The 23,602-nt window shown below is 46.3% G+C and overlaps 1 protein-coding gene across 1 annotated transcript in view; it reads right to left on the reverse strand.

Annotated features, from left to right (window-relative positions):
- LOC117587449 (zwei Ig domain protein zig-8) overlaps window positions 1–23,602 on the reverse strand; it is a 47,291-nt gene that overhangs the window by 17,920 nt on the left and 5,769 nt on the right. Inside the window, exon 2 of the mRNA XM_034278155.1 lies at window positions 2,620–2,786. Within this exon, the coding sequence (XP_034134046.1) occupies window positions 2,620–2,786 (167 nt within the window). The remainder of the gene's footprint in view (window positions 1–2,619; window positions 2,787–23,602) is intronic.

Genomic DNA, 23,602 nt, shown 5'->3' on the forward strand with positions numbered 1-23,602 from the left:
CCCCCCCCCCCCCCCCCCCCTGCTAATTGCGAGCCCTGTCTTTGCCAGTGGTTTACTGGGACTCTGATTCTGACTCCTACTCTCTTTCTGTTTCTGTTTCTGTTTCTGATTGTAATTGTGCATCGGCATACTCCCACATGATGTAGGTACTCCTGTCTGCAGTCGCTGCGAATTTGGTATTCGCGTGCCATGAGCCGACGGGCCCTGCAGGAGGACTGCCAGATGTTTTCGCTGCTCACTCTGGTGGCTTTTGGGATCATTGGCACCCTGCTGGTGGGCATCCAGTACTATGGCATGAACAACCAGTCCTGGGCCATAAGCAAGCTCTGGACAAAGTCCTGGATGCTCTTCTTTTTGTTCATGACGGTGAGAGCGCTTTGCTACCAGCCTCTAATCCTCTAGCCTCTAATCGGCTTTTGCCACTGCCTTGTGCCTCTGCCTACCACAGATAACAGTCTATTCTGCCAATATTTTCATGCTCGTCAAGTCCCAACTGACGCCTTGGTATCGGTGAGTAGATCCGTCATCACGTCTATACATACATATCTACCATACATACACCCATCCTCGTCCTCCAGCTGGTGGCAGTCTGCAAGGGACATCAAACTGATTCTGGAGAACCGGCGACCCTTTCCCAACCCGAATCGGCTGCAGCGCTTGGTGGTGGACTCTGGCTCGCTTTCCGCCTCCATGATTACCCATCACGATCAGCACGAGCTGCAGACGCACGTGGCCGGAATCTCTATGCCATCCACATCTAGCGAGGAGGAGCAGCCCGAGGGCCAGTCCGCCCGCCAGTGGGGCAAGCGCATGGAGAGCGCCATGCTGGCTGCCGCTATTGCAGCCACAGTGGAATCGATTGCTGACGCTAGTGCCCGGCAGAGCGAGAGCAAGGCCAAGCAGGCCGAGGGTACCGGCAACTAAAACGGCAATGACAAGAGCCAGACAGAAGGAGAGGAGAAATGTGGCAGGTGGCAAGTGGCGAGTGGCAAGTGGCAAGGCGGTGTTTGCGTGTCATTTGTTTAATTTAGTTTCAATGCTTTTAATGAACTTTCCCAATGAGCGGACTTCTATTAAGTCCGGACCTGATGATGCAGCTGTTCTGGTTGCTCTTCCGGTTTCTGCTCGTGGCTGTGCGTGTCGGTGCCTGCACTTTGCTTTTGCCGGCTTCCTTCGAGCCGCACAACTTCCGTTTCCTGTCTTTCATCCCCTTCACCCCATAAAGGCGAGGAAATTAAAGCTGATAGCAGCACGAGCCACGAGGCTACGAGGCTGGAGTCAGAAGAAGCTGGTGCTGCTGCCACAAAATGGCTGATGGCATAGGCAGTCACGTGATTGATGGCTCATAAATTAGTCATTTTCCTTTAGCCGGTGCGTCGGTGTGTGTTTGTGTGTTTGTGTGTGTGTGTGCTTGGGGGGAAACTCGTTAAGGCCAGGGACACGCCCATGCCTGTGCCGTGGCAACACCCACAGGACGTTGCTCAGTTGTCGCCTGTCTTGTTTGGCAATTTTTCTCCCACCTCGAGTGCAGCCTCCAAATCACCCAGTAATTTAGTCTAAGCCTCTCTCCCCCCTCACACTCCCTCTCTCTCTCTCTCTCTCTCTCTCTCTCTCTCTCTCTCTCTCTCTCTCTCTGTACTTCTCCGTATCTGCCTCTCTATCACTCTGGCATCATCTAATAACAGCACGAGTCCTGTTGGCTAATGCACACTGGTACTGGTTCGAGGGCCGGATGGAGTCAAGGGAGCCTCCGTTCAGTGTTTGAATTTTGAATGATTGGACGCACTGTCACCACTTTGGAGCACTGTGAGCCGGCGCCTGGTATGGCCACGGCCAGGGGCTAAGCCTGGCTAAGCACGGAACCGGGCAGGACGCCCACCTAACGTGCTGCCCATGTTGACATATTAGGCCCTGGCAACGTCAGTGCTCGTTGTGAAGGGTTAACAACCCACAGCGACCTTCAATCATTTGCCTGCGGACTGCGGACTGCGGACTGTGGACCCCAATGCTTAGGCAATCACGGCCAGAATGATTGAGTGCCTGCAAATCCCTGGCGGAATTTTCATCTACGAGTATCTGGCACAGTTTCCATATGCTCTCTTTTTCCATTCCCCTATTGCCTGCCTGCCCGTTTGCCCATTAACTCTTGAAATTGTGAAAAGTCTTTCAAAGTGTTTTGTTAATTATTTCATTTGTATGCAAATACTACTCAGATCCACAATTCATGATTATTTAGAAGTGAAGCGAAACGTTCGATCTATAAAGATTAGCAAAGAATATCGAAGAATATTCTAGGGTATTTTGCGCCTCTAAATCCACCGCAGAACTCAAATATCGATTGTAAAAATTGCAAAAATACACCGAACGAAAATAAAGAGAGTTTCTTGCAGGAATTGTATATACTCCACATGGCCAAAAACGTTCGTAATAAAATAATAATAAATGCCCGTTCCATTAACAAAGAAAACAAAGCAACAAAAAAGCGTCTTAACGATGCTTAATTCTCTTTGACTTGATGTAAACATTGCTTATGTACATATGTAGGTATTATGTATCTTAAAATCTGTATTTTAACGATAGCTTCTCGCTCAGCATTATTTGTTGCTGCAGTGTACTTACGTCCTTATCGCCCAGCCGCTCCACGCGGCAGTGGAGGAAGCCGGTCTGGCCGACGGTTACGGTCAAGTTGCGCGGCACGTCAAAGTCGAAGTAGGGCAGCAGATTCGAGGGCGAGATGGTGGTGGTCGTGGTAGTGGGCGGCGTGGGGGCAATAGCAGCGCTGGAGCCTGGAAAGAGGAGCAGATTCAGATGGATGTAGCATACATAGCGGCATAAAAGCTTGTGCCAAATGGAAATTTATTTCCATTTTCATTGGCACATACGTACGGGGCAACGTATTGTGTTGTTGGTTTTAGCAGAGCATTCAAATGCCCCCCGACCACAACTTGCTTTGGTGGCAGCCAAAGCCCTAACTGAAACTGAAAAGTAATAAAATTCGCATAAAAACTCTGCTCAAAAAACACACACAAGCATAAAAGCAACAAACGGATGTAGCGGGGGATAGGTGGGGGCGGGATACACACACATGTGTGTGTGTGTGTGTGTGTGAGAGTATATGGCACAAAAAATCCTCAACAAACAATTATATTTCGCTTTTTATTTCTTTTGGCATTTGTTTGATGGAAGCGGCCCTGGCACCTAAATGCTGAGTTTTTGCTGGAAAAGACTTGAAAATCGATCAAGTCCTTTGTTCAAGCATAGACATGGATGGGTTTGTCTTGTCTACCCAAAAGAATTTACAGAATTAAAGGCGCTCAGCAGGGATCTCTCCAAAAAAACATGAAATATTCTCAGTAAAATATTTTTTAAAATTACAGTTTGTATTTTTTCGGCTTCATGTTATGGTAAAAATGAGAAAAAACATTTTTATTTCAATTAAATATTTGCTTTTTAAGTAAAAAAGTAGCTTAAAAAAACCTAAAAATCAATGTGAGATATTAAATTCGTGGCAAATATATTTATCTTGAATACGATGCATATTTAGATCAAATATTTCCCATATAATTGGTAAAATGTAAGTAAAAATACACATTTTGTTGATGGGAAAATCTATTGGTAGCGTTGTCTGATGTACACCTGTTGGCGTTTGAATACATTATAAGAGCCATCCTTTATTTTATTCTTTATTATGCGCATAGACGAGCGAAGGGCTAATTATGACAGCAAAGAGGTTTTCCGGCCATCAACGCACTTCTCGCATGTTAATGGAGGGAGGAAAAAGTTGTCCATGCAGAGCCAAAAAGTTGTATGCTGCAGTCGGTAAAAGCCAAGTTAGATAACGACCAAGGAGCAGAGGGAAAGGGGCCTAAGTAAGTTCATCAATACGAAAAGAAGGAGGACGGAAAGTTGGGTGGCGAAAACTTTGCTCACATCAAAGCGACGAACAAATCGTCGTAGATCACATGCAGCCGACTGGAATAGGAATAATTGAATGAGGCGATACGAGACGAGTTTCGAGTTCCTGCTGGCTGGCGTCAGTTTATCGAACTTCGTGCCAAGCTTCGACTGGCAGTAAGGAATCAAACGGTGCTCCATGCCCTGCCGAAGGAGAAAAACTGCTGTTGCACATTTCCGTTTCCGCACGCGCCAAAAAAAGAGAAGCGAAAACTTTTGCCAGGCGCACGCACAGGGCACATGCACACACAGGCAGCGGGAAAACATACGCAAACTTTTTCCGCATGCGTAGGAACGTGAAAACATGAATCGACGCCACCACAGCAGTGGGGGGCGGCCACAATGAGGGGGATGTGGCTGGTAGCTGGTAGCTGGTGGGTGTTGCTTGCTGAAGACTTGACAAATTTTGCGATTTACTTTCTTTTTTTTTGAAAAATTTCCATCGCAAAGTTAGATTTAATGCGAGCCCGCAACATTTTCGTACGTGCGGCGCTCCATTTTCTGGCAATATGCAAAATATTTCGACACAGATAATACTGTAAGAGGAGCATCGGGAAAAAGTTGCCTACGCCCGACGAATAGCTGCTGCCCTCACCTGGAGTGAACCAAAAACATATTTAGGGAACATTCGCGGCATTGCCATATGATTATTTCAGCAACCGTCATTTCATATCTACTCAATAGAGCTATCTGCAGACAGGACCCGTAGATACTCTACGCTCTCCACCTAAGCCCCAGACCCAGAGGTATCACAGGCGACCGAAAATTAGCTTAGCAATGTTGCACGTTTGCGTGCGAGGGGCATAAACAGCGTTCCACGCGTGTGGGAATGGCAAGTGGTGGCATGAAACAGAACTTAATTTATTGTTTATCAGCGAGCATGCAATTTATGCCAGAAACGGGAGAGATTTTGATCCAAAAATGTATCCCCAAACCCGCTCTGGCATGCCCTGTGCTAATTTTAAGTTTATGCACGGAAAATTTGCTCATGCTGTGAAAATTAACGATGCGGCTGCTCGGGAATGCCTTCCACAGCAGCCTGTCGATGACTCCAATTTGGTGTTTGCTCTGTGCCTGTTTGCTTGTTTGCTTGTTTGCCCTGGGCCCACTGTGACATTTGATAACGAGGGAGCACTAGAACGCCAGAGCAGCAGCTGGTTGCTGTCGGATTCTCGCCTGGGCTCTGGATGGCCGCTTAATCAAAAGTGTTCAACACACCCGCGAACGCAAATGATGCATGATGCATGGCCTCCCAGCCTCGTCTGCGGTCGAAGGACCAAAAATATTTGTCGACTTTTTAACCCGAAAATTAGCAAATGTTGTGGAAAATGTTGCGGTTGTGGGTAGGCGCGCGAAAGGCATATGAATATTTATGGAGGTAATCCATGTCGAACGGCCTCAGCTCAAATTTCGTCCAACAACAAAAAATGATCGAATGGCTGACTGTTTAGTGTCGATGGGCACATTAATTGAGCGTGAAATGCAGTCGAAGGTGAATATTTGCTCGCTGCTTAATCTCTATTGAGTCTCCACTCACAGCACATTTGCTGAAGCCAAGTGGAACGTCGAGAATCCTTTGGATTGTTCGTGATCCCGGGCACTTAAGGTTAAGTTGCACTGACATCGCACTAAAGCATTGAGTGGCAGTGTGGCAGTAGACGATGCACCCAGCAGGGGCTTCCTTCGTCCTGCTTGACTTGGCACAAAACTGTCTAGACGTCAGTGCGGTGCGTCGAGGAGGGGAGGGGCTACAAAGAGAGTGATTGAGCCAGAGCCAGCTGGAGCTTCCTTAAATATATGCTGAGCTATCGATTATGCTCGAAAGTGTTTCCGTTTTGGCGTAGAACGGGTCGGTATTTCAGTGGCAACCAGCCATAAATATTTGCTTAGCGAATTGCAACGCTGCCTGCTGCTCTGTGCTCGGGCAAATTCAATCCGATTCAGTGGCAAATTAGCAAATATACGTGACTATAATTCCCAAGAATCCTTCCCCTTAGCTCGGAATTCGGCATACAATTAGCGAGCATCTTTCGATATTTTCAATAGTTTTTTCCAACCCATCCCCAAGGCAGTGCAATCAGCCAAGTTCCAGCAGAATATGCTCAAAGTAATCAGAGACGGAGCGGGGCCAAAGGGGAGTAAGCTGACTTCGCTTGTGTCTTGTTTTTTGGGTGAGTATTTTTTATGCCAGTGGAGTAAGCCACAGAGCAAACTATCCCTCCCTCTGCGAGGTCTGAGTGTGGGGGAAACGTTCTTTTTCGAGCGTCGCCATTTTTATGGCCAACGATGTCTGCCTCGATCTGCTTGGCTTTGCTCCATTTCCATTCCATCACTCAGTTGGCATTATTGGTGGCACATTTGGAATTTATGATTATTTTTCTGCTGGAGTCTGGATGTGGTGTGCCCCTATATGAATGCTTAAATACAAATACGCATACAAATCGGGCGAAACTATTAAAACTAGGCAACCATGACTCACAATGAGGCGACAACTTGGGCAATCAAATGATTCAAGCTGCGATTCTTGACATCCCCAGAAACTGTCGCCCGACCCTGTCGCATCTCAATGAGCATAAAAACCCATGAAAATGTTGCAAAGATGAACCGCCACCGCCAGGGCCACGGCCTTATTTAAAAACCGCCCCCGGCTTACATTTGCATGCGCCACACATGTCAGGCAGTGGGGGGAAATCCAAAAAAAAAAACAAAAAAAAACATAAAGTGAACGAAAATCGGAAACGAAATCAGATAAACGACTGCTGAATGCTGCTACAAGTGACGGATGTGTCTCGTAAACGCTTCGTCGAGATCGTTACACAGATGGAAAATAAAACTCAGAAATTATCTGAAATCGGTTTAAGCCCACGCTCTCGCTCTCGCTCTTGCACAATCAGAGGTGAGAGAGAGATTGCAACACCCCCAGAGGTGATATCATCGAGGAGCTTCGACTATAGCTCCTTGTGGGAACCACATGCTGGAAGCTTGAGTGTGCCACACGCACACACACGAACCAGCCAGCAACTGCTGGCGTTGGCAAGTTCCCACATTTGGGGCAGCATTCCAGCTGAGCTCAGCAGAAGCTGAAGCCACAGCAGCACACACAAAGTGTGCTTCACTTAAATACAGACATTAATCCGAGCACAGAATCTTATTTTCTAGCTGCCGGCATTTACATCCACATTCACGTTGGGCGTACTTCATCATCGAAATCGATCCGTTTGCTGCTGCTGCTGCTGCTGCAATTGCGAAAACAATTTCAGCTGCTTTATTGTTTGTAAATGCAATCCAATATTGGTTAACCCGCCAATAAAATTCTCTTTCTCTTCTCCTCCTCTCTCTCTCTCTCTCTCTCTCTACCTCTACTGCTGGCCTTTTCCTTTTCGAAAAATTGATTACACTTAATGGCGCAGATGAAACTGTAAAGTGCCCACCACACGGCGAGCGTATGTGTAATGTTCGAGCAATTATCATTGGCATATTGCAGGCCAGTCGCCAGCATTTGGCCTGTGGCCATATTTCACTTCCCTCTCTCTCTCTCTCTCTCACTCTCACTCTTACTCTCTCCCTCTCGTTCTCCTTCTATGGGAACGGAAACAGCAGGAGGATGAAGCGCAAGAGAACTGCTCTGGCAATTTTCTATTAAGTTTGCCTCCGTTCCGTCGATGCGAGCCCTCTCAGACATTGTGCGCACTTAGGCGCGACAATTAATTTATGGCCTAGACGTCCTGCCAACCCATAAATTATGCCCGCGAATGCCAATGAGAATGCGGGAATGCGAACGAAGAACATGACGTATGAGTAACGAGAGTTGCCACAGATACGAGCGACAGGAACAGTCAGAGCGTAAAACGATACTTGTGTGAGGATCGCAGAGGACACCCACAACCCATCAAGAAGCCCTCTGTCAATGCTGTACATAGTGTTGATTAATTACACCACCGATATGCCGCCACACGCAAATACACACCCACGCAGTTAGGGCTGGTCAGTCGTGACTGGTTCCCCGGGCTCTGTTACATGGCAGCCGGCTAATTGCGTGCTGATTGAATACCCAGATTGAGCTCAAAGCAATCAGCATTGAGTGAGGCACAGATGAACCACTTAAAGTTATGCCAGCGCCAGAGCCATCGGCACCACTGACATAGTTTTGGGTGTTTTTGCAGACGAGAAATCAACTCGAGTGAGCAGAGCTGACTGGACAATGAGCAAGTCCTGGCATTGATTTGTATCTTGGCAAAACTTTCTATTTGTCCACTTGCTTTGCTTTGTTTGAATTTTCTTTAAGTTTGCCAAAGAGGCAAAGACCACCGCTGCCTTGAACATTTTCCGCCTGACTTCAAAGCAGAAATGCAAAAATGACATTCAGAAGTGCAAAAACTGCTGGGGCGGTGGCTCGTCGAGGGCCAATACCAAAATTGTATTGTGTGGCAGGCATTGAACTTTCCCCCAAGTGAAACTGGAAACGAGGAAACAATACTCGTTCTCGTCCTCGTACCACTACCACACATATACATAGATATAGATACAGATGTGGCTGTGTGTGAGGGCAAAAGTTAAGGCAGTGGGCCATGCAGCAAAACAAACAAGTAAGAGTGCCTTCATTTTGGATTCCGACTTCGGGATACCCACTAGTCGTGCTCTTTGCAAAGTGAACTTTGATTTATTTTCGCTGCAGTAATTATTCGAAATTATTCGTTTTGGAAACGGTTTCACAAAGACACAATATACCCTCGAGGAACCCTCGATTTCCGGCTAGAATCAACACACACAAAAACACACACAGCCTCACACAGAAAAACTACTGCAGACTTCTGGGCGTCGCTTTTACGGCTATCTGTGTATGTTGCTGCTGCTGCTGTTGTTATGGCCGACTTTTTCATGATTATGTCCCTCATTTCGGAGAGGGAATACGCGCAGAGAGTATGGGGTTTTTGTTTGCAGGCAGCAGCTCTGATTTAATTTAACAAAATGCCAGCAGCTAAGAACTTTGCCCTCTAGGCCATTGCCGTTTGGTCAATTTCTATGCGAGTGCGGTATCTCTTTTGCTCATAATTTAGCCCATTTTATTGGCCGTTTTTGCCGTTGGTCGATAGGAGGCGACAGCGCAGGGGACAGTCCTTAGCCACTGCCACGACAACTGGCGTAGGTCTCTTTTGTTGGTGTCGCCTGAAAGACGCTCGCAACAAATTAGGTTAGCAGTCGCAAGCGGGCTAGCGGGCTAGCGGGTTGGCGGGGTACGCGGAATGCGTATGAGTGATTTTTATGGGATTTTTATTTGCGCCGAGAGATTGCAGCTTATTGTCCCGTTTGGCCTAAGCCGTGTCTAGACATCCTGCAGCGACGGCGGCTGCTCATTAGCCGCCGATATTTATGAAGCCTTTTCCCACACGACACACCACTCCACTCCACTCCTTTCAACTCAACTTTACTGGCAGCTGGCTGGTGCACATTAACACTGCAAAAGTTCTCGCCGACAGGGTAAACAACTTACAAGAAAACTCAGCATCAGCAGCAAGACAAAAAAGAACCAGATAAGAATCTCATTTAATATGCACGCGCAGGGAAAACTCTCGCTCCGAATGGAGGGGAATGCAAATGGCAAAGTTTCGTGTGCTTTAATCAGTGCGTAAAATATTCAACTGCAACTGGCAACTGGCAGCAGCAACAACAGCGACAAGGGGAGCTGCCATAGTCCCCATTCGCAATCCCATTCACATTTCCATTCCATTGCCGCAAATCTTTCACTGACTTTTGTCTTTCTTGCGTTTCTTCTTTGCGTTGAGCCTTACACAAGCCTTAAAAGTGGATTTACTGCATTTGCAGTTTGCCGTTGCTGTCGCAGACATCCTCTCTCCTCTCTTAGCGAGACAATGGACTCGACTCAGACTGTGGCTCAGATTCGAAGGAGCTGGCGGAATCCTTGCGGCCACGTAGCTGATTCGTTTATTCGTCGGGCATGAATTTGCACATGCTGAATGTCTGACAGAATGACAGGATAAGCCCCTGCCCCTGCCCCTGCCGCTGCCAAAAAAATAAACCAAACAAGTTGCTCCCCACCCTATACTCCTGCCCCTACTGTTGGGTCTCTGTAATTTCGCAAACCAAAACTCTGGCGTTTCAAATTGTAATGAATGGCACCAACATTTATTGAACATTTTTCGCGGCATTTGCCCCTGCTGAATGAAAACGTAATACATTTTCCAGCGAAAACGAGATTAAGTAAAAATGTTCTCTTTCTGAAGTGTTTGTAAATGACAGCAATAATTTCCCATTTAATGGTTTCGTACAGGACCAAGTGCCGAGCGATACAAATTATATTGCAGGCCAAAGGCCAAACCTTTCCATTCCACAAAGGAATCCAACTGCAATCGGGACAGGGCTCTGTTGTTATTTTGAATTATGCAATCCCGTTCATGCGTGCTTTATTTAATATCAATATCCATATGAGCCGGAACAGATCCTGCACCCATGATTCCATAGTAAAAACTAAAAGGGAATAACAAATTATATTTGTGCGTCATTTTTGCAACAGTTCCATGAATATTTTCACATGAAACAAATGCAGATTCAGAGTCAGAGTCAGGCAGAGTCTGAACGCATGTTTTCCTCGTTGGTTGAGTTGAGGTTAAACCTTTCCATGGAAATCAGTCGAATGTAAATGCAAATTGATTGGCTCTTCATCTTCCACTTGAGCTGTTTTACATATTCCTTATGTATTCCATATGTTTTTACTGCTTGAAAGTGGTAGAGGGGATTTCGTGTTCGCCGGAATTGATGCTCCGATTCGATGGCGCCTCGTCATGCTCTTTAATATGCCGCCCCAGTGAGCTGGCACTTTAAAGGTTGCAACGTAAACATATCTGCCTACAAAACTCTCAAGTTAATGTACGACTCTCGGAGTCTATCGATTCTCAGAAGTCAACAAGTTGCGTCACAGTTCATGCCGCCACCTCGTAAGATTCCTGGCTACCCCGGGCTGCCTGGCTCACTGGCTGTCCCGTCCCGTCCCGTCTCCCATTCAATTTGCATTGAGTATCATTGTTGTGGGTCATGTTGCTGCTGTTGTTGTTGTTGTTGTTGCTGGAGCAGGGTCACTATGTGTAGGGGACATGACACAATGAACGCTTAACGACTACACCGAATGGAAGTGTGCAAATAAATATGTTTGCCGAGGGAAAAAACAGTCTCGAAAAAAGCCAAGAAAACTGTCAGCCTCCATCAGCCCGAACGAACGGCAGCTTATTCATAGTCCGGTCACAAATTCGACACCTACGCAACTATTGTGCCAATTTGGGGACCAAGTTGACCTTTTTTTTTTGGTAGTAGTAGCAGCAGCAGCTCCCCGACCCTAGGCCCAGGCCTGACAATGCATGCAAATGACGGCATTTTTCCTTCAGCCTCTGGGTGGAGTGGAATGTGGCTGTTGCTGTTGCTGTTGCTGGTGCTGGGTTCTTGGCATTTTCAGTTTCGTTGCCCTTAGATTCCTTTGTGCCGGGGCTCTACTTCATTTTTGGGTTACTTTGCCCCGGCTCACTGCTAATGTCTTCACTCCGGAATGGCATGGCATGGCATGGCATGGCATGGCATGGTATGAAAAGAAGGGGCCTGGCTGATGTGTTGTGGTGTGGCAGCCAGGTCTGACCTGGTCTGAGGGTTCTCTGTGCTCTATGAGCTTGTTAGCACTCATAAAAGTGCCTAAGAGTATGCCATTCCAGGAGCCCTTTGTAATTTTATTCCCAACGAAGGCAGCCGAGCAGCCAGGCCACAAAAGGAAACGGAAAACTTTAAGTCTTCAAATGTGTCGCCAGTCGCCAGTTGGCAGTTGGCAGTTGGCAGTCACCACTCTCCCCTTTATAGTTGCCAATGGGAATCTGTATGCTAATTCCTGCTTTCAGCCTGCTGCTCGAAAACAAAGTAAAGTCTTTGCTTCGTTTAGCTTTAATGCCTCATAATCAACACAATCATAATTTGCATGGGGCATGCTCCGCATAATTTTCCACATCATTTCCCAGGCAATGTCAACTAATATGCCACGGGAGTTGGAAATTAGCAGGCAGCCCAAGCACCAGCCCAAGCACCAGCCCAAGCCCAAACCCACCTCCTTCCACCTGCCGAAAACTTACGCAACGAACAGCGAGAGTGACAGCGACACCAAGGGCGCTAGTGGCAGGGGTCGCAGTGGCACAGAAACTAGAACAAGAACAACATCTAGAAGCACAAGTGCAGCTCATTTGCCACTTGGCTTTGTTCAGGCCACTAATTGAACTCCATCTCGCTTGCCGCAAACACAGCCAAGAAGGCATGCCTCATTTAACCCTCTGGTGTGCGCTGGTTCGACGTAAGTCCAAAGCTTATTAGGTGCTTGCAGCAGTTGCCATGGCATTGGCAATACCTTTGTTGGCCCCAATCTTTCCACCAGATGTTGAGCATTGGTGTTCGTCAGATCAGGGATAGTGGCGGCTGACCCAGCACCAGATTGGGTATAGCTATCAGAAATCAATTCCGAAATGAAACAATGGATCTGCACACAAAAGCTGGCCTTGCTGCTGTCCGATTTGTTTGTGCGGCGGGAACAAAAGGATTGGTGGCATTCAGCACCGCAGCGACTGGCAATTAGTTTAATAATTTACAAATTGTCAGACAAATTCGAACCGGGTTGAGCGTTTAAATGTTAATCAAGCACACCCTAAGTGCAGTAATTATGAGCTAATCAATTCGCATTTGAGAATAATAAATGCCCCGGCAAGGAAAGCGAACATCAAATGCATATTAAATAACGGATTGCCACTATTGTGCGTCCCCTGCTGTGCATAACAAATGCCCAGGCAAATGGTCGAAGCCACAAAAACGTCACCATTTAAACGGCAATAAAATTGGGCCCACCACACTTAGTGCCTGTTTTAAGTCCATGTTAACTTGGCCAAAAGAATTGAGTGCAGGCGAGGGATTACTGTTGAATTACTCAATTGAAACCGACAAACGGCCTTGAGTCAAAACAACCAACAAAAAAAACGCTCCAAGAGATGCCCAATAGCATGTGCGGGCGACACAAGAGTTTTGTGGAGGAGCAAAGGAAATTTAATTAAATTTGTCAACTATAGCAGGCAGGCAACTCGAATCAGTCACGACAACGTGGCGAGTGCGCAGCACCAGATTTATGTTTGCTTGCCCAGCATCGCTAATTGATGCTCCACCACATGGCGTATGCGTCATATTTGAATAGTTTGCTTAATTATATGTGGGGCAAAAACGTTTTGCGGTTTCCACTCAGCTGTCAGTACTGTCAGTACAACTCTGTGCAGCGTTGTCAAGCACCAAATTGACGGAAAGCCACATGAAAGCGAGGTTTAAAATTGGAAAATCCCATGGAATTGTGAAATGTAGCGAAAATGCTCATAAATGAGCAGACAACTTTGATGAAATAAGTTTCTGGGCTCTCCCATCGCCCATCGCCCATCGCACATCTCCCACAGACACTCCCAATCTCCCACACTATTAAAGTAAATGACGCTCGGAGTGGGGAGGAAGGAGCATCTTGTGGCAATATTAGAAAATAAATAACTTGATATGTTGGCGAATTACTTTTGCCCATTTTGTTTTGCATTTTGATGAGCTGTTCGAGTATGCGATGTCGAGGGCGCACATCCAATTTATGCCCACGGCTTTTTCTGTCTGCCCCTTGCCACAGCCACAGCCAGAGCATCCGAGGGATACACATGTGTCCATATCTGTGCGCGTTTATGTTAATGCCTGTGTCTACTGATATATCAGAAAATCGATTTTACGCACAGATGAAGCCTCGTCTATGCCTGTCCTGGCTGGTCTTCCCCAGCCCCCCCAGCCCCCTCAGTCAGCTTTAATGAGCAGCTTTAAGCACAGCTTCATCACGCAACAAGGAGTCCATAAAGCACGGACAGTTTTTCCTGACCTCAAGCCGTAGGACAGAGGCTGGACCAGCGCCTTGGCGCTAGAATTGAATATTCCATTAATGCGCAGACGGGGGACAGTCACTGATTGTCACTCAGTCGGCGACTATTCAAATTAGATTTCCCACACACAACATTGCGTGAAATTTGCGGTGTGTTCAGGGTCAGGGACTGGGACTGTGCATAGGTATAAATTCCAAATGATTTGCGCTGATTGCCCGGAGATGTAATTAAAGTTTTACAACCTAATTAAGGCCAGCGAACCGTACCAAATCCGAACCGCACAGAATTCTATATGTAGGCTGGCTCAAGAGTTCTTCAATTAGGCCAAGAACTGAGGGAGACTGGGAGACTGGCCAGACGACTGGTAGAGTGAGAGAAGTAAACATAAACATTTTAATGACTGACGAAAAGGGCGATCAATGACAGGCATTGCAGTGCGCATCCATAAAAGTGACCATTAAATGCCAGGACCAGAGGCCACGAACCACCATGGACGTATGTCCTTGTCCACCAGTGTGCATGCGTGTGTGTAATGGATGTTCCACATGTTCACATGTTCACATGCAAGCGGAAATGTTGTTGCCTTGTCTTTGCTTTTTATGGCTTTCCAATCAAATAATCACAACAAACGTTTATCGCCCTCGCTGGCAGCAGACACATTCCTATTCATTAGGCCCGGCCAGAAAAGGAACGGGGCATAAGAAAGGGAGGGGTCCATGTTTCTCGGAAGCCCCAAGAAACCGGCTGGAGTTCCAGGAAATACGAGTACCCTTCCGAGTACTGAATATCACAACTAATTACTTTTGCTCTTCAAGCACAAAATGCTGTAACAAATTTAGCCAGAGGCAAAATGCAGTTAAGACACCTTTCTGTGTTCCCTTTTCGCATTTAAATGTTGCCTCCTTTGGTGGCCATTAAGAGGCGGCACTTTGGAGCCGGAGCTACGGCTGCGAGTATTTTCCATGATTAATACGATGCTTATTTACATATATTTTCGCCCTCCTTTCCGCACTTGTTTTCTCTGTTCCCGACCTCTTCCCCCGCTTCCTCTTGCTGCATGATTTACTTATCTCTAGTACTCTGTGTACTTTCTATCTCTCCTTCCATCTCCTTCCTTGTGGCCATTGCCGCTGGCCATTAGAATTGCACAGAGTTTTTTATGCACTGTGGCATACTTTCTGCGGCTAAATACATTTGGATGGCTGCCTCTTGATGCAATTTAAATGATTAACTATTTTGTTGTGCTCGCAAAGTGCAGCAAACTTTGCCCCGAGTTAGTCCCCGAAGTGATTTACAAAAATATTTCCCTGCCATTCCATTTGGCCCTACCACTCGCGAGGCACTCGCTGAAAGTCTGACCTTTTTCTGAAGTCAATTAAATAATTCTCGGAACTGCTTTAATGTTAAATTGGTGCGCACTCAGGTGGCTCAGGCGCCACCTGATTCTCATACTTTGTTCGCCCCCGAAGTATCTCCGCCTCGCATTTCATGTTTTTTGGTTGCTGCCTCAGCATCGCAGAGGTTCCATTAATTTGGCCCATTCATTAATTGAGTCAGTCACTAATTTATAAGCTGGCGCCTCTGTCCACTTTGTTTCCGATACCCCGAGTTTTTGTTTGCATTTCAGCACACGGCCAAGACAGGGAAAAGACAGGACAAGTCAGGCCAGGAGACAGGCTACTGATACGGATACCGACAATGGGAAATGATGAAATGTTAACCAAAGGAAAACATCAGCAAACAACAGCAAAGGAAAAGGAGCAAATGGTGCAGGATCCGAGGCAAAAGGCAAAAAGGACAGAGGCGGGCAAAGCGAAAACTGGGCGCAAATTACATGTATAATCAAGTGAAGAAATACGAGCGCACATTAATAATCCAGATTCATTAAGGTCTGTCCCTGACAGAGAAAGCAAGCGAGAGAGAGAGAGAGAGAGAGAGGGAGAGCTGGAAGATACATAAACCGAAACAAGGCAAAGCAAACAAATTGCAAATTGCAGTGGCCGAGCTGAAATCGGCAGAAAAAGGGCAGAAAAAGGGGCTCGAAAGAGCCGAAGCTAAATGCCAAATTGCTTGGCCAACACTTTTCCACTCCAAAGTACGCTTTTCGCTAATAGCAGCTGCCTGACCAGCCACTGAGAATGGGCTGCGGTGGTGTACAGTGATGTTCTTTCTGTGGACTACTCTCTAATGAGGTTATATTTTGGTTATATATTTCTCCAAAACAAAACATACAAATATTGGTAATGCTTCACAAGAGCCCACACTGATAGCAGTTCTTTATCACCAATGGACATGGCTAGCAAAAATATATTTAAGATGGTATCTGGGACAGATAGCAAAGAAAAATGGATACTTAACGTAGAACCTTTTGCCTTCTCGATTGAGCCAGTGTGACCTGTGAGCACTTTTAGGAGCACTGTGAATGCATGCAGGACTCTCTAGCAGCCCGTTCAATTATGAAATAGCAACAGCTGTTTCTGTAAAGTCATAACTGGCAAATGGAAATTTGTAGATGTTGTCAAATTGAATTAAACGCCACTTTCGGCCGGGTCCCATGAATAATCGACGGCAAATAAAGAGAAAATGAAATTATTTTGAATTTGTCACTGTCGCGGTTTGTTGGCAGTAAGTGGCTGACAGGCAGCTCTCTGCCCTGCCCTGCCCTGCCCTGCCCCGGCTGGCAGTGCCCGTCCGTGGTTGCCAATGAGACACGGAGCGGCACTCGAAACAAATTGCCACATCCACAACCACATCCAGGATGTCTCGTCGGAGGGCGTCATGAAGCGACTCGTCTGGTTCGTGCACCTTGGCAACCGCAGCAATAACCTCGACTTTGCCGCATAAATCTTCATCAGTCAAAGTAAGAAGAACAACAGCGAAACCACTGCCAGTGGAACTGCCACTGCCACTGGCTCTCCTCTGCAGCTCTAGCAAACTTCCAGCAAGAGTCTCAGTTTCATTCGCATTTATTTATTTATTTTATATTGCGTACAGGCTTTAATTAAAATTTATATAAATACATTTTTTTTTCGGCAATCATTATGCTCGCAAGGAAACTCCGTCGGCCCTGCTGCTGCTGCTGCTGTTGCTGCTGCTGTTGCTGCTGCGTGATTTATAATGAAAAGTTGCCGGTTGCCTGTCGCGTCGCCGGTTTCAGTGCTAACGAAATGCAAACATGCATACTAATTACATTTAAAACCGTCGGCTAAGCCAAGTTAAGCACGAGAATAAATCCTTTTTGGCCCAGTCAGGAGCAGGAGCAGGAGCAGGAGCTGGAGCCGCAGCGAGATATGAAAAAAAAAAAAATGATTACAAGTGTAGGATGTGTAAAGGGATCTGGTCTCCTCTCCGGTCGTCCCTCAGCCCTGGAAATTATTTGTAAATGCTGCTCAAAGCCGCCGCTGAGAGGCTTTACTTTCCCAACCTTTTTCACTTTTCGCAGCTCGTGCTTATTATTTGCATATTTTTGACACAGCGCCTAGAGATGGAAATGAGTGCGAGTGTGTCCACTGCGGTGACAATCTTTCTGGGGCCTGGTACCGCGCTGGCTATGCTGGGACATATTTCTCTCCCACTGCCAGCTGCCATAATCAATCGCAGTTGGAACGAACAATCTATGCTAATTCTTTGCTTTTAAATATACAACAAAAAAAAAAGAATGAGTTATGTGTTCCCATGCCATTTATCTTATCTTCGCTGCATTCGCATCTCTGGTTCCCTCGTTGGCGTTCCACAATAATAAGGAAAATGAAATTCCGACATGCCTCTGATGTGGTTTCACACTTCTTTTCCATCCTTGGCTGGCTCTGCTCTCTTTCTTGTTTATTCTTTCTTGTTCTTCTGGTTTCTGGTTTCCTCTTTCCCAGTTTTGAGCAGAACTTCACAAAGCGAAGAGCAGCAGCAGTGCTAATGAAATTATGAGTGTTCGAGTGCGTGTGAGTTTAGGGTGGCGGGTGTTTGGACGCGTGTGCGTATGTAGACGGGCTTACTTTTTTATGATAATGTATTTAATGAAATGCCATATGGATGTTTATTAGGATATTAAATATTTAAGCTGCCTGCCCGGAGGAGGAGGGTACTTCAATGAGAGTCGCAGATAAGCACAAAACGCTGAAGATTTCGTTTGTGCAACATAAAATGTTAATTAGCTGCAGTGTCTCCACGAGTCTTGACTCGCTTTAAGGACGCACCGCACACACTTCATTCCTTCCCATCTGTTGCCTTAGTTATCTGTCTGAGTGATTTAATTATTGCCGCCACCTGGTGTCTGCACACAGCTCGCTGCATATTCCCACCGATACCCGATGCTGGTGTTGTTTGGCAAATTTGCGCTCGATTGGTTAATAGCGTCTGCGACTGACTAGAATGTACACATCCAATTCTCTTCCCCTTCTCTATTTGCCTGCGTAGCTGCTAAGCAATTACGTGTGTGCCTAAGCCATAGGCACAAACATACATATGCATACACACACACACCCGCACACACCAACACAGATGACAGACGACAGATGATTAAGCTTGGCAAACATTCACACAAATAGACGTTTCACTGCCTCACTGCATTTCAATTATTTGTGCTGAAACCTCGGGAGAAGCAATTAAAGACCGACGGTATTGGTTGGGTTGGCTGAAGCTCTGATCAATAAAATGGATAGCACATGGAATATCAAATTCTGTGTGAACTCCGCACAGTAATCTCTTAAACTTGAATACTTCCAAGCACAAGAAAGCGGCAACATTTTCGAGGAAAAGCTGATTCCGGAGCCTGTAAGAGCCTATTGTCTATTCGTGATCATTTCTGGGTATTCCATCAACATTAAGTTGTGCTTTCTGCTAAGTCGAAATTGCTTCCAAGTTGTGGCATTCTGACAGAGGCTATGCTACTCGTACACCCTCCTCTGCTCTGTAATATAGTATAACAAAAGCCAGAAGCGCCGGAGATTTAGGAAAGTGATACATCAGCTGAAAGGAGAGGACTAGAGAACAGAGCCTAAAAAGGGGTTAATGAAAATGAATGCTACACTCTGGCAGCTTCCTCTGCCCCACACACACACACACATACACTCTTTTGTGGCACACAGAGTGCCATGTGTGTGTGGCGCCCATCTCCATCTCCATTTGGAGGGCCCTCTGTTTTTGTGCACTTTCCCATGGACCCTTTGTGCGCAGTGTCCCGCGGGGGATTTCAACATAATGAATGAATATGAATTTACTGTGACATTTTTAACTGTGGCGATATTTTCCGTGTGGCTGTCTGGCTGGCTTTTAGGCGCAGCACCTCTTTGTTTTCGCGTTTGTCTCTCAAGTGAGTGCACATAATGCACACACACTCTACTCTCATATCAATCATTGTGGATTATAAAATGTGCCACTGTCTGACTGATGCAGGACTGCGAAAAGAGCTAGCGGCAGGGACACAGCAGTCACTGGCAGAAGAGTAGCCGGCCCCGTGGGTGTCAGCAACCATCCACCAGCCAGACAGCTGGCAAATGTATCATTAATATATAATGCGCCAGAAAAAGTATGCAAAACTTTTCGTTGGCACTTTTTTGCTGGCTGCCAGAAGCTGTCAACAAACTCGACTCCCGGCCCGCACATTAAGCGAGTTTTGTGGCAGCTAAAAGCCAAAGAGGGATTAGAGTACGGTCTCATATTGGACTTTTATTTCGGATTCGGATGGTTATTAAATGATCTACCCCCAGCAGCGACACAACCACACAGAGATACACAGACAGACAGACAGACAGAGAGAGAGAGAGAGTTTATGTTGGGAGTGTATAAGTGCATGAGGTAGGAAGGAGACTGACTGTGTGCTTAGGCTGTCAACATTTGCTTTGGAACTTTTGCCCGCACTCGAAGCAACTTTAAGGCAGAAAGACAACATCAAACTAACAGCCAACGAGGCATGTTAAGCCAACTGCAAATTGCTCCAGTGGCAGCCGCAACAACAGCTCTAGGAGCCCACAAAAGAGTCAGCTTATTAACTGCCTGACAACTTTCCTTCCCCAGCATATATCAGGGCAGCTGCAGCTGCAGCACCACCCACACGGACATCGAGGAAAAACAAACAGAATGCTGCCGGCAGCAAGGCAAAACAAGTAACTGCACCTGCAGCAAACTTGTGGTTGCAACAGAAATAATTAAAAATAATTACGAGCACGGCAGCAAGAGGGAAAAGCTGAAGCCAAGCTGGGACGAGCAGAATTAGCTGAGAGGAATATGAAGTTTCAATGGCTTTGCAGCAATCTTTCTCCCACTCCAAGATGTACACTGACAGCCGTAGTCGTCGTCGCAACAGTAAAATTAATAACTACTTCTACGAACTAGCCCTCACTGCGTATGTAGGAGCACCATTTCCATGGTGATTTTCATTTTGTAACAGCAATTTGCACCAGTTTCAGCTTCCTTCCTCGATTTTACAGCACCGGCAACGCCATGTGTCCCAAAGTGGAGGCAAGTCCGTGGACATATCCTGATTACATGCGATCCAAGCATGTCACAGCAGCTCAGATTGAGTTGCGACTTATGAAATTGCACAACGCTTAATCATTCGCTCCGAAATCAAACAAATTTCCAATTAAGCTCTGTTCCATTGGGGACAAACGTGCACTCAGCTCTCGCACTCTCACTCTCACTCCCTATCTATCTTATAGTCGTTCTGATAATGGAATGTAGTTTAAGTGCTACATGAAACACAGGGACAACCATTACGACATTTCTCAAATTATTTTAGATTGCCTTTCAAAGAGAGTGGGAAGCAGAGCCGGAAACAGGACATGTTGTACAGCAAGGCTTGGGCCATCAGCTCGGTTTTTCGCTAAGCTTTGCTTATGGCCCGGCCAGCAAATTATCAAATCCATCCTACGCACATCGGAGTCGCACTGGGGACCAGAGGACCAGAGGGGCCAGAGCCCACTGCGCCACAGAGAGCCATCTAATGTCCGCACGTAGCCAGGGTCATCCATTCCCTTGCCCTCTCTCGCTCTCTCGCTCTCTCTCTCCGACTCGATCCCTGTGAAATTTAACATATGTGCCCCAATTTGTAAGTGTGTCCTGTGTATTCGAGAATTGTGCAATTTTTCAGGCCGCCTCCAGCCACAGCTGGCCCAAGGGATAATCAGATTGAGCGCAGCTGAAGTAGGAGCTGGGGGCAGCAAATATTCGTTTTGTTTCTTTTGACAAACTTTATTTAATGCCGTAATTTATTAGGGCAGCTCCCGAAAATAGGCACCCGCCTAAGCATTTCATACAAATTGAAACTGAATCCCTGCCAGATCTTAGTCCAGACTCTCACCCAAAAGTTCTTGCCTTGCCTTGGCAATTAGTGTGCAAAGCGATTCCAAATCTAGCCAGTCCCCAAACCAATAAACGTTCCATCAGCTCAATATTTGCTCAAATTATATGCAGACGCCGACCGACTGTGGCCACAGATTTGCCTACATTTTCCCTGCTAAGAATCTGGGCGGATATTTCTGTAGATTCTGTGGTTTGCTCACATGTGACTGCTGGTTTGTTGGCTATTTAAATCCACTGTGAGATGGTATTTTTATGTGTTCTTTTCGCTCTTCACTTATCGATTACGTTTGTAAGGCTCCAAAAAAATTGAACCCACTGTGTGGGTTGTATTAACGGTCTATGCTTGGCACAGTTTTAATTACATTTCGGCATCAGGTCGCGGAAAAAATGAGTCAAGGGTTTCCATTTCTTTTTAATGGGCTTTCCTGCGCTTTTTATTAGGGAAAATTCAAAGAACTGTCAAAACACAACGCGTTCAGATAACAAAGCAGCCACGTATTCTGGCTTAATATTCATCGGGGGACCACAGCACAACAACATCAAGAGCAACAACCATTAAAGACTGTGGATGCGATCCCAAAACCAACATTTGGCCAACGCACACAACCGGCTGAAAACAACAAAAAAACACCCAAACAAATTGTCTCGCCCGTCAGAAAATGTCTGGCAGCGATGCCATTTTGATCAGCCATTGAGGCGGCTTAATTACTGCGAACAGGCAGCGCTGTGTGTGCGCCAAACAGCCGACCAAATGGCCAACTGCAGGAGCTGGCCACAAACATAAAAGTGAAATTTGCGACCGGCCATAAAAAAAGTTCAATAGACGCCAACGAACGCCTCCCCCAGCCATGAATGTCAATGAGGGTGGAGGGGGTTCGGGATAAATATGAAATGGAATTGAAATGTTCCTTTTTGCTTGGAAACGATTCGGGCGCAGCATTTTCAGGGTCAGCGAAAGTTTTTCGCTAAATCTTTCAGTGCGAAACATAAGTTGTAATTACCCTAACTGGACATGAATAAGCTTGCTTGAAAGAGCACACAGAGCGAGGGAGAGAGCTGCGAGGACCTTTGCATCGTGCCCATTACGTATACGCAGCGTCTTCCGGTCTCGTATCTTTTTTTGTGACCAAGTTTAATTGCTTTCTGCTGTTTTTAACGGCCCAAACCAATTGTGTATATTGTTGTAGTTGCTGCCACTCTTGGCCAGTTGCCAATGTGTACACACAGTTGCATTACGGCCGCTGTTGCATATTCCGAGGCGCCTCGTAATGTTACCCTACTGTCGGGTAATGCGATTTGGACAGACTCCACACAAAGGCAGAGCGAATCAGCTCATGGGATACTTTGATTTACGTTATCTTAGGTGTTGGGTGATGGTTTGTAGAGTGGTCAGACATTGTGTATATTTCTCCAAGGGTATTTGTAGCTTCGACTTGTGGCTTTGTTCGGAGTACTGCCACAGCCAGCCTTGTTGTGTGTTGCTCTTTTTGTAGGAAAGGACACCACAAAATTAAGGCAAATGCTTGAGTTCAGTGAACCAAATGTGGAACAGTTGGTGGCTGCTTGCCTGCTTGCATTTTCATTATTTCACTGCCTTTTTTTCGAGTGTAAATACATACATGTGTATATGGCAGAATGTGCATGTGTGTGCTCCCCTTTTTGCGAAGAGAATACAAATGCGCATAATTGTCGAGCGCGAATCATAAAAATGTAGGACACGACAAGCTCCCATAAATGTTAGTTGATAAACGAGTGAGGCACGGTTTAATTAAGTGTGCCTCTGGCCTGTCTCTGCCTTTCGAATCCTCCAATCAATGCAAAGTGGCATAAGGCATATCAAAGCACTCTGCTCGAAGGGGCCCAAAACTTTCGGCCAACAATGGCTAAGGAAACGGGAAATGAAAAACGCTTTGACTATACATACAAGAGCTCCACAGCGGAAATGACACATCAACACAATTGCAAACGGCACATACACATGCGGACACAAGTATTCTCGTACTCTCACTCGTACGAATACAAAAAATATATACAAAATAAACCCTTGAAGTGGGTGGGCGTGGGGCAAAGGACGAACCAAGGCGAAATAAATAAATATGACACGCGCGAGCGCATGAGAAATGCGTCAGGCCCCCAGGCGCCAAATTCTGCTGACAATACTCGTACACCAGCAGCGGGGCCAGAGCCAGCATCAGAGAAACTGCGGCAACAATAACAGAGCTGTGAGGCAGACATGTACAACAAATAAATACGTTACAAGTGAGAGAGGGCTACAGTCTAGTCTTGCAACTCAAAGATACCCTCTACTCCCAATTCCCAAAACTAATAGACAGGTAGCTTCCAGGCTGAACGAATAACTTTCTTTTAAGCCGATCAAAGAGCAATTTAAAGTAGCTGTCAAGAAGAGTGGGTTCCCATGCCCA

The sequence above is a fragment of the Drosophila guanche genome, unplaced genomic scaffold, assembly GCF_900245975.1.
Source record: "Drosophila guanche unplaced genomic scaffold, DGUA_6, whole genome shotgun sequence".
In the NCBI taxonomy this organism is placed as follows: Eukaryota; Metazoa; Arthropoda; class Insecta; order Diptera; family Drosophilidae; genus Drosophila; species Drosophila guanche.